Source organism: Perca flavescens, chromosome 12 (assembly GCF_004354835.1).
Source record: "Perca flavescens isolate YP-PL-M2 chromosome 12, PFLA_1.0, whole genome shotgun sequence".
Taxonomy (NCBI): Eukaryota; Metazoa; Chordata; class Actinopteri; order Perciformes; family Percidae; genus Perca; species Perca flavescens.
The window spans coordinates 10,877,267-10,894,646 of record NC_041342.1 but is presented as its reverse complement, the minus strand read 5'-3'; the positions used below and the strand labels follow the sequence as shown (position 1 = coordinate 10,894,646).

Genomic DNA, 17,380 nt, shown 5'->3' with positions numbered 1-17,380 from the left:
TGGGGTGGGGGGGCACACTGAGCCACATTGAAATTTTGAGCATATCAAACTCTTCATTTTCTGCTTTATGGTGATTTTTTCTGCAAACACGTGTACCTTTTCTGCATCAAGTATCAGTGCAAATGTCTTTATTTATGTAAAGGAAATTATAATAGGTTTTTGGGGAGGTTACACTGGCCAGTTTTGATTATTGGCCAGTGGTTGGAACCCCACCATCCTCCCCTGTAAATTACGCCTACGGGTTTAATATTCATTTCACTTGAAATAGGTTTACAATTTTTGCCGACTGCTTACACACTGAAATCAATGTGCACCACCATAAGCACAATGTCAGCCTCACAAACACTGAACACACTTGTATACATTAGACACAGAATGATATCATGATGTCACTTCCTTGCAATTCCAAAGCACTGACTGTCAAATGACCTCACCTATGAGCCGACCTGTGGAACACAGCCATAAGGTGCACAAACACATGATGGCTTAATTGTAGACACACCAATCAGGTTTAAGCACAATAAAAATGCAGCAGGTAAGTCTAGTATGTTCTGTACTGTTCTTTTTTTTTACTGTAATTGTAACCTGTACTGGATACAATATTTTATGTCTGTCCGCTGTTTGCTGAGCTAACAGTGTTATGCACACTACTGTAGTAGCTGTATGAAAACTGGGACATGTTTTTTGGTATTCTCCATGTTGACTGATTTGGATATATGGAGAGAAATAAATTATATTTTCAGTCTGCAGCATTGGTCTTGTGTAGCGTTTGGTGAACTTATTGTATATTTGCACTTTCTCTGTGTACTTCATTTACAGTACTCTAATCACTGAGAAGTAGAATTGCTAAAAGTGTTTTAGGTTAGCAACAGCAGTGTGTAACTGGTTCAAACTGAATTAAGTCATATGGAACGTGTGTGTTTCATAGGGTAACAAAATATGTTTTTTTTTATAAATTAGTGTTTAGTTTTTGCAAGAGTGTTTCATTTTGCATCAGGGTCTGAGGTCTTCTGCTGATTGGGTGTGTGGTTGGGCTAATTGTGTGTCGTGTTCTGAAAAAACGGTCCCTGTTTTCAAAATGGTGTTTAAGCAATTGAAAAAAACTGTAATATGTCACTCCAGAAATGACTCCATACTGGACAGTGCCAGAATAAGTGTGACGAGGCCATTTGATAGTTTGGAGCTGAAGAAATTAAGTCAATGTATTATCTATGTAAAGATAATAGATTAGACTTTTTAGAAAAAAAAAATTTGATTATTATTTGGGGCTTTTATGATCTGTAATTGACAGGACAGGCTTGGAGACATGAAAAGGGAGAGAGAGGGGGGCATGTAAGGACACGCTGCAAAGGGCCGCTGCCAAGGACTCAGCCTACATGGGACCCACACTCTTCAGGTTGAGCTGTGGTCACCCCAATAGATCAGACCTTTAATACACCAGAACTGACCAGGATGGGGCATTTTCCCCTGTATTATACTCCTGTCAAAGCTGAGAAGCCTCTGAAACTATACATAAAGATTTTTTTGGGGATAATTTCCACCTTTAATTGATAGGACAGCCTAGGTGAGACAGAGGGGGAAGAATGTGCAGGAAAGTGCCGCAGGTCGGATTCGAACCCTAAGCCTCTGCATTGAGGAAAATACACCTATACATGTGGGCGCGCTCTCCCAAAGGAGCCAACCGGGCGCCCCCTCTGAAACTACTTAACCCACTATGGACTCTTAACTATTTCTGAGACCAAGACTGATCACATTTCTGTTGTTGTTACCGGCTCTATAGAGCAGGATGTACCCCTGCGCAATTCCTTTACAAACAAAAGGGACACTGCTTTTGTGACATCAGGTTAAGTTACCCTTAAAAATGGTGGTAATATGAAGACGTAGAACCAGCTTTTGTTTCTCCTGAAACTAAATTTCAGCTCCTCAGTGTACTAGTGAGCAGCTGACAGGTTTAAAAATGATGGGCACAGTGTGTGCCTTTACAATACAGTGTACTTAGTATCACCTGATAGTATACAATGAAAAGAGTGTAGCAGCATGGAGGAGAAGATGAAGTACTGTACTAAAGTTCCGATTTTTACCTGCTCGTGTTAAAAATTACTCAAGTAAATGACAAACATAGCTTTTGTTAGGACTATTATGAGTAACAGCAACCTACAATAACAGACAGTAACTCGCCTACAGTTGTTCATATTTGACTGACTGAACCTTTAGACTTTTACTAGCTTTTGGGTTAGGATTAGAAGAAGAAGAAGAAGACCATTGGGTCCATTTTTAAAATGGACCCAAACATTAGAGCTCCCTCTGATTGGGCCAGAACAGGTTAACCGAAGGCTAAGTCATTTTTAGCCCAATAAAGTCAGGGGTGGGGTGGATGAGTGGTGTGCCTTATTTTATTTATATACTCTTTGTTTCTTTTTCCTTGCCTTTGATGTGCTCTGTAATTTTGTCTTCTGTGTATTTTTCGGTTTAAAATCCAAACTGTACAAAATGTTTAGTTTCAAAACTTGATTCTGATCTCAATAAAATATGTTGCAAAAAAAAAAGAAAAAAAGAAATTAGTCACCTTAAAATGTACTTATCAAAGTGCAAGCACATTGAAAAGCTGATCACATTTGTGCTTTGTTATTGCTCACATATTGGTCCATGTGTGACAGTTGCACTTGTTCATGAATAACTTCATAAATTAGTGTTCTAAAACAAGTCGGTTGCATTGATTTGAGGCCCATCTGGAGGCTATTTGTGCTGCTGTGCCACTGTTTCTACTTTTTACAGACTTGCCTTCTCACCTGACAGCTAATCCATTTGTTTACATGATACAGCTCTGTTGTGCAACTACTCATCAAGTCTATTTCAACACTTACTTACGCTTAATCCTTATGAACTGGAAAGTCATGAAGGCTAATTGTTTCGCCATGTATTATTGGCTTGATGAGTTCCTGAATCATCAGCTTTCTGAGAACTAGTTTGATATCACATTTATCAGCTCTCTGGGAACTAGTTTGATATCTTCACATTTATCAGCTCTCTGGGAACTTTGAGTTTGTTCAGTAGGTTGGGCCTGTTTGACCAAATCCACACCTTACGTAAACCCTGCCAGTTTATGCAAAGTAAAGAGAGACAGAACAATACAAAGTAGGCGAAAGAGTGCAGAGTATCAATATCTCAACTAGAGAAGCCTTTGAAGAAACTGTGTGACGTACACAGTGATGCTGAGTTAAAGGTGTGATGGGAGTGAATCACACATGATCTGTGTGTAATACAGAGCATTGTGTAATTTGAATGGAGTTTGAACTGAATATGTGTGCAGTGCTATAAATACCATCTGCTATAAATCAATGGGCCTCCATAGACTTTAACTTATCATAAAACTCAAATGATTAAAACCACTGACATTCTACGTGTTTGTGTTAAGCACTTCTTAGTAAATGTTAGCATGCTAACACACATGCTAAGTACTCCAATTTTTTACTTACTTAAGTAAAAGTACAAATGTATTGGCCTCAAAATATACTTAAAGCACCAAAAGTAAAAGTAGTCGTTATACAGAATGGCCCATGTTAGAATAATGTATATATAATATCACTGGATAATAATTCTTGATGCATTAATGTGTAAGCATCACCCATGTTGCAGCTGGTAAAGCTGGGGCGAATTAATTGATATACTGCCAGAATTTATTAGATGATTAATATTTTGTATTTACAATTTCAATCCGTAAAGTAACCAGTGTTGCATGGGAAACAAATGTAGAGGAGTAAAAAGTACAATATTGGTTTACAAGATGTAGTAGAGTGGAAGTAGAAAGTAGCATGAAATGGAAATACTTAAGTAAAGTACAAGAACTCAACATTCCAAGTAGTGTAACAGTCAGTCATCATTCATTAACAGTAATAAGTCATTACAATCTACAAAAGGTTACGCATGATTTGACACATAAATCATGTAGGATGGCATACAGGTCAAAGTGTCTAAAAATAATTTCTCACTAAATATGAAAATGCAAACAATTTCTAAAAAACAGTTTATGCAATGCAACATAGGCAGTTTTTGAGAAGATGGCACAACATGAGCTGCTGCAATCTTCCTCATTCTACACTGAAACTACTGTCACCAAGACTCACAGACAGACTGTAAGATCACTGTAAGAGCTATGTACTGTTATATACTGTATCTATTCACATTCTGTGTGTCATAAAACCCTGTAACTCCTGGGCAGTGTTTGTAGTCCATAGTCCATGTTGTCTGTAGTACTAATGTCACTGTAAAATGACACAATAGGAAAAGATTATAGAAGAAGAAGATAAGATTGAATCAGCACCACCTTTGTTAAATAGAGCCAGACCTTGAACACAGTAAAAGTTGATCCTGTTCTTTTTGTTATGCTTCTGTTCTTTTCTTTGGATTTTAAATTTACTTTTTTAGTTATATGAACATGTAATAGTTTTAAAACATAAAACAAACAAGACCAACAACTTGACTTCTCTGACCTTCAGGACTATTTTTTATATTTTAGTTTCATAGTTTAGTTGTTTTGTTAAGATTAGAGTCGAGAATCGGGGACTTTTTTTGTGGGAAACGTAACTTAATGGGAGTTTTTGCGGGAAACAAAACTTAATGACAAGCTCTGAACACGCCTCCCTAACTGCATAATGACATGATTTGTCATCCATTTCAGAGGCAAGTTACTTCTTTGTAGGAACAAGTGAAGAGCATAAAAGCAAAAAAGGTGTAATTCAAGATTTAAAAGCAAAATAGCATCACTATTTAATAATAAGCAATGTCATGCTGCTTCCTGCTGAACCCTGCTGCTTCCGGCAGAACCCTGCTGCGTCCTGCTGAACCCTGCAGCTTCCCGCTACATCCATCCATGCTCTGCTGGGCCACGCTACATCCTGTAACGCCCTGCAGCGCCCTGATATGACATGAACTACTACAACTACCATTGAAGTCACTGTTCCATTATTAATGTGACTACTATTGCCACTGTTCATCACACCCCCAACCGGCTCGTCAGACACCGCCTACCAAGAGCCTGGGTCTGTCCGAGGTTTCTTCCCAAGAGGGAGTTTTTCCTCGCCACTGTCGCACTGCTTGCTCTTGAGGGACTTATTGTAATTGTTGGGGATTTGTAAATTACAGAGTGTGGTCTAGACCTACTCTATCTGTAAAGTGTCTCGAGATAACCTATGTTATGATTTGATACTATAAATAAAATTGAATTGAATTGAATTGAATTGAATCAATAAAGTGAACAAAGTACTAGCAGCCTCTACACTCTATTTGACATAATTTCCTCTCAGGTCCGATTGTCCAAACTTGAACTCGGTGGCTACTTTATTTCTTTGGTTTGGTTGTTTATATTCTAGTCTGTTGACTTTGTGTTGAGGACGTCAGAGACGTTGACAAAGGGTGTTGGTGACATAATGGATGCTGATGTTGACGATTATATTATGTTGACTGTGTTTCCCTGTGCTGCTACCCATTCACCTTGCCCAGTAGTTCTGTTTTATTTCTTTGTTCTCATACTGTAACGGCTGTGTTCCAGTTTTTTTTACTCTTGTTCAGGCTCACTCGGCAAGGAGCAGTGGACCTCAAACAGTTAACACTATTACCAGGTATCATTCCTAATTAAAGGAACACGCCGACTTATTGGGAATTTAGCTTATTCACCGTAACCCCCAGAGTTAGACAAGTCCATACATACCCTTCTCATCTCCGTGCGTGCTGTAAGGCTGTCTTGACGGCTCCAGCGGCATCAGGCCAGCACAGAACATGCAGGTGAATGGTTCCAGTAATCCTACTGCTCCAAATAAGTGACAAAATAACGCCAACATGTTCCTATTTACATGTTGTGATTTATAGAGTCACAGCGTGTTCAAAAAACAACATAACATGAGACACAGCCGTCTTCTAACTGTAAACAAACCGGGAACTATATTCTCAGGCGGAAGAATATAGTACTTGGGCGGAGTGAAATGCTCGCAGTAAGCCTGTCTGAGAATATAGTTCCCGGTTTGTTTACAGTTAGAAGACGGCTGAAGCTAATGTGAGGCTTCAGCATAAATTAGGCCTCCTGCACACTGCCTGCGTGGCGTAAGCGGGGCGTTTCTGTTGCGTGTCAGCTGCGTGGTGGCTGCGTGGTGTTTTCTATATCTTTGCACACCAGAAATGTGTCTGCTGCTAGCCTTGTCTGTACACATGTATGTTTCCCATAAACATAAATATACTGATTTGATTACAGCAAACAGGGCTTGACATTAACTTTTTGAGGCACTTGTCCTTTGGACAAGTACGTTTAGGTTTCACTTGTCCATGCACAAAAGTCACTTGTCCGGGTAAAGATTTATCATTTTATAATTTTGTTGTGTGTTTTGCTAATGCAGAATTCGAACATACCGTTGAAAGCATCCAAACACTATCAACATTAATAAAATTCAGTTGAAGCAGTAGAAACAAACGTGTCCCAACAATAGATTTCCCTTCAACAAGAAAAAAGGATCTCCAGACTCCATAATACAAAGTAATACATTGCACGCTAGTGTGCAGTGTATCACCAGAGGTAGTGGTGACTTGAATTTATACTATATCTAAAATAATTTTGTAGACATAACAATGGATTTTGCCACTAAATGTTGGTGTTTCTACAATTTCACTTTCTACCCGGCAGAGGCTGATTTACCAAGGGATCCTTTAAAAGGTGTAGCTACTTTACAGTTGATTTTTAGCTGATATTTAATCCGGCAAGTCGCGGAGCTGAGGTTTTACAATAACTGACAGAAAAACGAGCAGTTGAGTAGTAACACTACGAGGCAGAGAGCCAGCCGCTAAATGAATCAAATTAACTTCATGCTTCATCCACACCTAGAGACTTTCAAACATAAAAATGTAATTTACTAAATGTATTCGTGTCAAAATGACATACATCTTTTTGTATAAATTTGTGAAAAATAGGCGTCGGTCCTATTTCTAGCATGCACACGTTTTCAGCGCGGCCTGAGACGTTCGTGTGACGCAGGCAATGTGCAAGCTCTAACCTGTTAACATGGGAGCCAAAATAAAAATGCACACGCCGCGCAGCTGACACGCTCACGCCACGCAGGCAGTGTGCAGGAGCCTTTAGCCGACATTTTTCTGTCATATCTTTAGGAAGTCGAAACCATTTCAAAACTGTAACTTGATTGCATTTTAATTTAATTCTCTATGTTTCTCATAGGTTTCTGTGAAAAACACAGTCTAAACTTCTAAACTTTGTAGAAACTGGCTGATATTTTACACATAAATGACCTAAAGTTATCCTGCTATATTCACTGTGAACTGGAGAGATAGAAATCCAAAGTATGAAGACAGGCTTCCTCATATCAGATTTGACTTGATGACTGAATCACATTAATGTTTAAAAGTGCCACAAAGGGCGCCTGGGAAGCCCCATATAAAGAGGCTCAGTCCTCAACGCAGTGGCCCTTTGCTGCATGTCTTTCCACTCTCTCTAAGCTGTCCTGTCAAATAAAGGCCTAGTCTTGCATTGCCAGACCTTCCTCCACGGCGCTGCTGAGGAGGGTCTGGCTAGTCCACACAGCATTCTGGCATGGGAGAAAAACATGCTCCGGTTTATTGGCATTTCTTTAAACCAATCACAATCGTCAGGGTCGGCAATAAGCGCAGCACGGAACAACGGCGCCTCTGCAAAATAGCTTTGGGAAGGAACTAGTTTGAGTGGAACGTGTGTATGTGAGTTGGGAACTCAGATTGGACAGATAGTCTAGCTAGCTGTCTGGATTTATCCTGCAGAAATCTGAGGAGCAATGAAAAACATCCGGCGGAATTTACGGCGGCACCTGAACAATCCCAGAAGTTTAACATAATGGATATACAGTACAGGCCAAAAGTTTGGACACACCTTCTCATTCAATGCATTTCCTTTATTTTCATGACTCACTGAAGGCATCAAAACTATGAATGAACACATATGGAATTATGTACTTAGCAAAAAAGTGTGAAATAACTGAAAACATGTCTTATATTTTAGATTCCTCAAAGTAGCCACCCTTTGCTTTTTTTGATAACTCTGCAAACCCTTGGTGTTCTCTCAATGAGCTTCATGAGGTAGTCACCTGAAATGGTTTTCACTTCACAGGTGTGCCTTGTCAGGGTTAATTAGTGGAATTATTTCCCTTATTAATAAAAAAAGCAAAGGGTGGCTACTTTGAAGAATCTAAAATATAAGACATGTTTTCAGTTATTTCACACTTTTAGTACATAATTCCATGTGTTCATTCATAGTTTTGATGCCTTCAGTGAGAATCTACAATGTAAATAGTCATGAAAATAAATAAAAAAACGTCAAAAACTTTTGGACTGTACTGTAGACTAATAAAGGCCTAAAATGCCCCAAAAAATAAAAGTGCCACAAATAACTTCATTAAAATTAAATATACAGACCATCTTCCAGCAGCGCCATGGAGCCACGTACAGATCCTCTGTGACCGTGTTCCTGCTCTCTGCCTCTGTCACTTCCTCTCCTCTCTCCACCCTCTTTCCTCTTCCCCCTCTCCTCCTCACCCCCTGCTCTGTCAAACCTCCTCCTCTCGCTCCTGCTCTCCTGTTCCTCCCCTCCCTTCTCCCTGTGGTCATCATGCCGAGCTGTTCCTCTCCTGCGGTGACTCCTCTTTAAGTCAGATTCCTCCCTGCAGCTCCCCCGCTCTCTTTCCCACTCCTCTCTCCCTGTCGCCGTTACAGGACATAGTTCTTTTCCAGTTTTCTTTTTCTCTTTCTCCTTTTCGTCTGTCTTTTTATTTGTGCAATTGTCTTCTTTTGCCTGGTCTTGCTTGCGGTTCTCTGTTTCTTTGTCCTTCTTCTTTCCTGTCTGAGATTGTTCTTTTAAAACATCCTCTTTGGCTTCTTTGACAGTCTCATTGTTCTGCTCCTTTTCCTCTTCAGAAATCTTCTCTAATTTTGACTCAATCTTGCTTTCTCCCTCACCTTTTCCCTTCTTACTTTTCTTCTTTCCCTCTGTCTTAGCAACCTTATCTGCCATCTCCTCTTGGTCCTTCTTTTCCTCTTGCTCTTCTTTTTCCTTCACGCTCTTCTCCTTCTTTTTCTTCTTACTTTTCAAATGTTCCTTCCCCATATCTTTACTCTTCTGCTCTTCCTCAACCTTCCTGTCCAGTTGCTCCTCCAGTAGGTCCAGTTCCTGCTCCAGCTCAGCCAGTTTCCTGGGATCGTCGTCGACTTCCTCCTCCACCTCCTCCTCCACTTCCACCTCCACCTCCACCTCCACCTCCTCCACCTCAATGCCGTCCATGGTCTTCTGCAGCTGCGTCTTCACCTTGTTCAGCTCCAGGAGGCCATCCTGGAGTTCTTTGCACACCTCCCTGATCTTGGTGGCAAACTTGGTCTTGGCGCCCTTGCGGAGTTTGTGGGAGTCTTTGGCGAGGAAGAAAATATCCAGAGCCAGGAAGAGCGCTGATATCACCCCTGTGGTGATGCTGATGGCCTGGGCAGCTTTGGCAACACCGCCTGCAGCGCCTAAAACCTGCACAGTGCTGACCAGTTTGTTTGTGTTGACCAACAGGGCTTTTCCGGCCATGCCGCCCTCCTTCATCACATGCCGGAGGTTGTGGTTCAGAGCCTTTTTGGCGACGCTCTTTGAGTATTTCTCAAAGTCCCACTCCTGCAGGGTGTCCATACCTGCCTACAAGAGCCACAGAGACAAATAAAAAGTAGGGTAGCAGTCAGAAAGGAGATATCTTTTATTAATAAATACATTTGTAGGGGTACTACTAAGTCCTGATTCATGGTTCTGCGTTAAATCTACACGGGAGGTACACGTAGCTTCACGTAGATAAAGGCCCTACGCCGTAGCCTGACTTGCACTGCAATTCATTACATTTTAACGTTTTATTACATAACGCGTTGTTAATATATAATATAATGCATTTATACATGCCGGTTGAACATCTATCTATAATCTCTCTCATACATATCTCTCAAACCGTTAATCCGATGGATTTCAAACTTGACAGGTGTCTTGCTATGGGCACGAGTAAGTGCAGTGCCAAGTTTGACGTTGTTTGGATAAGAACGGCAAAAGACATCGTTAAATATATAGGTAAAAGAAGCACACATTGGCTTTTGCCGATCTAGCCGCTGGCCACTCCCCCTGTGCTCACTGGGTGAGCAGTGAGCAGGACCAGAGAAAGAGAGAGAGTGCAGCGGAGCTTTGGCAGCTAACATGTGTGAAAAGTAGCACTACTTTGGACTGTCTTTGACTTTGAATAAACAAACGACAATTCCAGAATTTAAGGATGTTTCAGTATCCCCACACATGCAAAGCACAACCAGCTACAGCAAGTGCAGACAGAGCGTGATGTCACTTATAGGCAAGCTATCTATCTTATAAAGTGAAACGTATCTGTTTGTGTGTCTGTTTTTTGGGGGGAAGGTAACCTGCACATCAGCGCCTCTGACTCTTTTCCTGCTATTGTATTAAATTGCTGTGAACTGGCAGAACATAACGTAGCCTAATCTTAGAGATAGAGATTACAGAGCGCTGTGCAATGCAAGAAAATCTCCGAGCTGAACCGGGCAGATAGCCTACATCAGATTTCCTCAGACTCACCCTGGGTCGGGTTAATTAAGTCGCCAAAATACCCCCCCACAAATCAAATCCCCTACATTACCGTTAAGCGTCAAGCCACGAGACAACTCTCTCTCTCTCTCTCTCTCTCTCTCTCTCTCTCTCTGCGCACACACACACACACACACACACACACACACACACACACACAGTCCGGTTCTGGTGGTTGATGATCGCAGATATGTGCTGTTTAGCTCTCATAATAGGCAGAGTGGGTAGCGCACTGCCATGAGTCCATGACGCTAATGTCTGATTACTCCACATTTTAATTGTGATATTTTGTGATTACATTCTGATTCTGCAATGTTCTCTGTCAGGTAAATATAGAAGCACAATGTCTTCCTCCATAGGCACCGATTTATGTTTTTCCGTGGGTGCTCACGGGCGCATGCCCTTTAAAAAAAAAAAAAAAAAAAAAAAAAAAAAAGTAGTCAAAAAATGTTTGCATTTCAGAACCTTAGGAAACGGCCAGCGGCCGACACGAACACACTATTAACTTGATAATAAAGCCGTAAAGTTTCAACTCAGGACAGCGCCACTTACAGATAGGATTGGAGATGAGAAGTTTAACTGACCACCAACAACCGCTGACCTGACGGAGTACTACGACCGGCCGCTCGCGGTGCTCTGTATCCAGCGCACAGTAAACGATTCTGGGGTATCAACCGCGATCAGCTTCGTGGGAAATTAAGAACTCTCTGCACTGTTGGTGGATGTCGTTGATGCACTTGCATCATTAGGTTTGATTTTTTAATAACAAATCTGTCCATTTAATTCTCACTCTGATTACCGAACGCACATGCACGCACTGTGATGGAAGCGTTTTCATCCAAGAGACGCTGTGATAGACCTTTTTCACGGCAGACATGTTGACGTGTCATAGAAGGAAAAGCACAGGTGTATTCAAAACCATTAATGATGGCTGCATTCCACTTAGGAGAGGCCCTGGTATTGTGCATGCAGACTCACTGAAATAGCTCACTGTGACACTTGATGGAATTGAGCCATCGTTAAGGTTATCAATTTCAGCTGTGCTTTTTGCTTTTGAGAAGTCAAAATGTCTGTTGTGAAAAAGATCCACTGGTGGATAGGATATGGAGCAGACATAACCAGTCACACTGGCCCTCATTTATCAAAAGTGCGTACACCAAATTTCCAGCGTACACCTGGCGTACACCCAAAACCAGGGTGACTTTGAGATTTATTAATATGGACGTTGGCGTACGGCACGCTCAAATCCTACGCCAGCTCAGGAGGTGGTGTACATGTACGCACGTTCTGAGTTAGTGCGGAAATGCGCAGAAAAACAATTCCTAACACCACAAAACGCACTGACAAACTAAAAGAAGACCTCTATGCGCCGGTATGCAACATTGTTTTAACCTGGGGGGGTTCTGTACAACATCTCGCAGGAAAACCCGGTGCCATAAATGTAGCGATGGAGCCAGATGACCCGATGCCCGGAGAGCAGTGTCCAGAACAGCCCCAACTGGGGGCTATACGAAGGAGACAGGATATTATTCCTCGCTTTTAAAAGGTATAGCCTATAGTGTTATGTTTGGCAATGATATTCAATACAGGAAACATGACGATGCACAACATTTTTTATTTATTCTTCAGGTTTTTGTTTCTCTTTCAAGTGAATGATTTATTTCTGCCATTGACCGAGTTATTTTGGCTTGTTTATCCAGCCCCTCTGCTGTCAGGAGACAGGGTCCAGCACGGGGGGGCGGAGGAGAAGCCCTCTCCTTCAGCTGTTGCCTCGTTCCAACTCATGAAAAAAAAAACACGAGTAAAATAAAAGACACTGCATAAACTCCGCTACCGTGTGTTTATTTAAATATAAGTACACCTACATATGTAGGGCTAAGAGATTGCAATAGAAGCCTATATATTACTATTAGGACTATAGAAAAATGTGTCGATGTATAAATTAAATAGGCTAAACTTCAGCTGGAGTCCGATTTACCACGGCAACACTGTTGACCGCATCAGTGATCTCCTTCCATTCCGCATTCTTTCTACAGCCTTTAATACCAGTTTTCAGGCTGCCAAATAGTACACACTTTAATGCAAATGAACCGGAGATATCAGGGTTTCAATCTTCACCTCTGAAAAGTGCCGCTTCTCAGCCGGATTACGTCTCGCCATGTTGTGATTTTTAGGGGCGAGGCCTCAAAACCCAGAATATATTGGGGCGTGTTATTCTAATGATGATCGTTTTCAGCCGCGGCATTTATCAAGGGCAGGTATTGCGTACACCTGGATTTCAAAGGTACGCACAGCTTCATAAATCAGGCGGTGAAAGGAGTGTAAGCATAATCTTACGCCAACATATACGCCCGTTTCTACGCAAGAATGATAAATGAGGGCCACTATGACAGACGCTCCACTTAGCACCAATTGCAATGTTTAATTTTAAATGAATTTAGCCTACGGCACACGTGGGTGCTCTGTATTTTCCGTGGGTGCCTATGTCTTCCTCTGATGTAGAAGTAACCTACACTAAGTCAATAGATAGTAGGCTATACAGTGGAGTTGCATATTAAGGGGTTCAGGGTCCTTCTGTAAGTCATTTTGGGGTACACTTTGGTTTTGATAAATTCTACAAGCAGCAACACCACAGGCCTAGTAATCAGCCTGTTCCAAGCAGGCATATTTTCAACAGGCACTGCACTAGTTTTCCAGTAATTTTAACTTAACTTTTATGACTTCCTGCTATTATATCTACAGTATCTATGTCTTTTTCCATCAATTCAGTTTTTAAATTTAACAAACTGAGGATAAAATAATCTACATTTTAATATTGTAATATAGGTGGAAAAAACACTGCCAACCATACAGAAGCATTTTGACATAGAATAAACCCCTGCAGTTGCAAAGATGACTTATTCCATTACTATCAATGGTAATTTATGTCAGATTATATCACAAGTATTTTTTCTAAGAAGGGACCAGATTATATTGAGAATATCTGGGAAATAGTGTAAACTGAGATCCCGGAAATCCAAGCCAAGACACTGCAACACAACATGCTGTTGCCATGCTGTGTCACTGTGTCTCTTTTCCCGTATGTAGAGGCAGAGGCAGCTATCATTTCCATACTGGTATCAGCTGCTTTGGTTAATTAGCTGTTGACCATGGTCACATCCATTGTCACATCCATCGTCACACCCGACACATGCTGACTATCTTGAAAATCAATCAAATTCCATTCCTATTGTGATGTCAAATAAAAAATCATTTACGAGCTAACTTAACTATCTTCCTGTAAAGTTAACCAAGCCCTATTCCTGCTGAAGTGTACTAAGAAACTTATGAGGCCAAGTGAAACTACATTACAGGGTCAGTGAGACACTGAAGTTGGCACGGAGAGGTGGTAATAGGGACAGACTCCTGCTCCAAAGGGAGGCGTACTGGATACACTTCCTATTTTCCTCATTCCCTACGGGATGAATGAGGACATTCATTTGCTTGTTTGTTATGGATAAATTAGAGCTGTAACAATTGCAAATTTTGCTGTACAATTAATTGTCTGAGAAATTATTGCGACTAACAATATAATTGTCTCTTTCAGTCAAATTAAAGAATATTTATTTATATATTACTTTTTTAAATAAATTCAAGTTTTGATTAAATTCCAGGATACACCTTTTGGTTATATATCACTGTTATGTGACCGAGATAATGTAATAACACAAATACACACCCTATGAGGTAAACCACACCTCTTTATTATCATAAAACATATTTTCTAACTATATTCCCCCCTTGTCATTTTTGTTGCTATGAACATGTATAGGGTCAAGTGCCAACAACTAACCATCCACCTTCGTCCGCTTATCCGGTGTCGGGTCGCGGGGGAAGCAGCTCCAGCAGGGGACCCCAAACTTCCCTTTCCCGAGCAACATTAACCAGCTCCGACTGGGGGATCCCGAGGCGTTCCCAGGCCAGGTTGGAGATATAATCCCTCTACCTAGTCCTGGGTCTTCCCCGAGGCCTCCTCCCAGCTGGACGTGCCTGGAACACCTCCCTAGGGAGATGCCCAGGGGGCATCCTTACTAGATGCCCGAACCACCTCAACTGGCTCCTTTCGACGCGAAGGAGCAGCGGCTCTACTCCAAGCTCCTCACGGATGACTGAGCTTCTCACCCTATCTCTAAGGGAGACGCCAGCCACCCTCCTGAGGAAACCCATTTCGGCCGCTTGTACCCTGGATCTCGTTCTTTCGGTCATGACCCAGCCTTCATGACCATAGGTGAGGGTAGGAAGGAAAACTGACCGGTAGATCGAGAGCTTTGCCTTCTGGCTCAGCTCTCTTTTCGTCACAACGGTGCGATAAATTGAATGTAATACCGCACCCGCTGCGCCGATTCTCCGACCAATCTCCCGCTCCATTGTCCCCTCACTCGCGAACAAAACCCCAAGATACTTGAACTCCTTCACTTGGGGTAAGTACTCATTCCCTACCTGGAGTAGGCACTCCATCGGTTTCCTGCTGAGAACCATGGCCTCAGATTTAGAGGTGCTGATCCTCATCCCAACCACTTCACTCTCGGCTGCGAACCGATCCAGTGAGTGCTGAAGGTCACAGGCCGATGAAGCCATCAGGACCACATCATCTGCAAAGAGCAGCGATGAGATCCCCAGCCCACCGAACCGCAACCCTCCCCACCCCGACTACGCCTCGATATCCTGTCCATAAATATTACAAACAGGATTGGTGACAAAGCGCAGCCCTGGCGGAGGCCAACCCTCACCTGAAACGGGTCCGACTTACTGCCGAGAACCCGGACACAGCTCTCACTTTGGTCGTACAGAGATTGGATGGCCCTGAGAAGAGACCCCCTCACCCCATACTCCCGCAGCACCTCCCACAGTATCTCCCGGGGGACCCGGTCATATGCCTTTTCCAGATCCACAAAACACATGTAGACCGGTTGGGCATGCTCCCAGGCTCCCTCCAGGATCCTTGCGAGAGTGAATAGCTGGTCCGTTGTTCCACGACCAGGACGGAATCAGCATTGTTCCTCTTCAATCTGAGGTTCGACTATCGGCCGAACCCTCCTTTCCAGCACCTTGGAGTAGACTTTACCAGGGAGGCTGAGAAGTGTGATACCCCTGTAATTGGCACACACCCTCTGGTCCCCCTTTTTAAAAAGGGGAACCACCACCCCGGTCTGCCACTCCTTTGGCACTGTCCCAGACTTCCACGCAATGTTGAAGAGGCGTGTCAACCAGGACAGCCCCTCCACACCCAGAGCCTTGAGCATTTCTGGACGGATCTCATCAATCCCAGGGGCTTTGCCACTGTGGAGTTGTTTGACTACATCAGTGACTTCCGCCTGGGAAATTGACAATGATCCCCCATCATCCTCCAGCTCTGCCTCTAACATAGAGGGCGTATTAGTCGGATTCAGGAGTTCCTCAAAGTGCTCCTTCCACCGCCCTATTACCTCCTCAGTTGAGGTCAACAGTGTCCCAGTTACTGTACACAGCTTGGATGGTTCCCCGCTTCCCCCTCCTGAGGTGGCAAACAGTTTTCCAGAAGCACCTTGGTGCCGACCGAAAGTCCTTCTCCATGTCTTCTCCAAACTTCTCCCACACCCGCTGCTTTGCCTCTTTCACGGCAGAGGCTGCAGCCCTTCGGGCCCTTCAGTACCCTGCAACCGCCTCCGGAGTCCTCTGGGATAACATATCCCGGAAAGACTCCTTCTTCAGTCGGACGGCTTCCCTGACCACCGGTGTCCACCACGGTGTTCGTGGGTTACCGCCCCTTGAGGCACCTAAGACCCTAAGACCATAGCTCCTCACCGCAGTTTCAGCAATGGAAACTTTGAACATTGTCCACTCGGGTTCAATGCCCCCAGCCTCCACAGGGATGCACGAAAAGCTCCGCCGGAGGTGTGAGTTGAAAGTCTGTCGGACAGGGGCCTCCTCCAGACGTTCCCAATTTACCCGCACTACCCGTTTGGGCTTACCAGGTCTGTCCAGAGTCTTCTCCCACCCCATGACCCAACTCACCACCAGATGGTGATCAGTTGACAGTTCCGCCCCTCGCTTCACCTGAGTGTCCAAAACATACGGCCTCAGATCAGATGAAACGATTATAAAATCGATCATTGACCTTTGGCCTAGGGTGCTCTAGTACCAAGTACACTTATGAGCATCCCTATGTTCGAACATGGTGTTTGTTATAGACAATCCATGACTAGCACAGAAGTCCAACAATAAACAACCACTCTGGTTTAGATCAGGGAGGCCGTTCCTCCCAATCACGCCTCTCCATGTGTCTCCATCATTGCCCACGTGCGCGTTTACGTCCCCCAGCAGAACAATGGAGTCCCCCACTGGAGCCCCATGCAGGACCCCAGTCAAGGTCTCCAAGAAGGCCGAATACTCCAAACTCTTGTTTGGTGCATATGCACAAACAACAGTCAGAGTTTTCCCCCCCACAACCCGCAGGCGTAGGGAGGCGACCCTCTTGTCCACCGGGGTAAAGTCCAACGCAGCGGCGCTCAGCCGGGGGCTTGTGAGTAGTGGCTCCAGACGGGGGGACCCGGGCTTCCTCCGGGCAGGGTAACTTCACCTCTTCTACGTTGTTTCATAGGGTTTTTGAACCATTCTTTGTCTGGCCCCTCACCTGAGACCACTTTGCCTTGGGAGACCCTACCAGGAGCACACAGCTCCAGACAACACAGCCCTCAGGTTCATAGGGACACACAAACCTCTCCACCACGA

At 43.3% G+C, this 17,380-nt stretch overlaps 1 protein-coding gene across 1 annotated transcript in view; it reads right to left on the bottom strand.

The window, feature by feature from the left end:
• Positions 1–420: 420 nt before the first annotated feature.
• LOC114565246 (uncharacterized) overlaps positions 421–17,380 on the bottom strand; it is a 37,257-nt gene continuing 20,297 nt past the window's right edge. The window contains exons 35-36 of the mRNA XM_028593170.1: positions 8,563–9,694; positions 421–446 (exon numbers count right to left, since the gene is read on the bottom strand). Of these exons, the coding sequence (XP_028448971.1) occupies positions 421–446; positions 8,563–9,694 (1,158 nt within the window). The remainder of the gene's footprint in view (positions 447–8,562; positions 9,695–17,380) is intronic.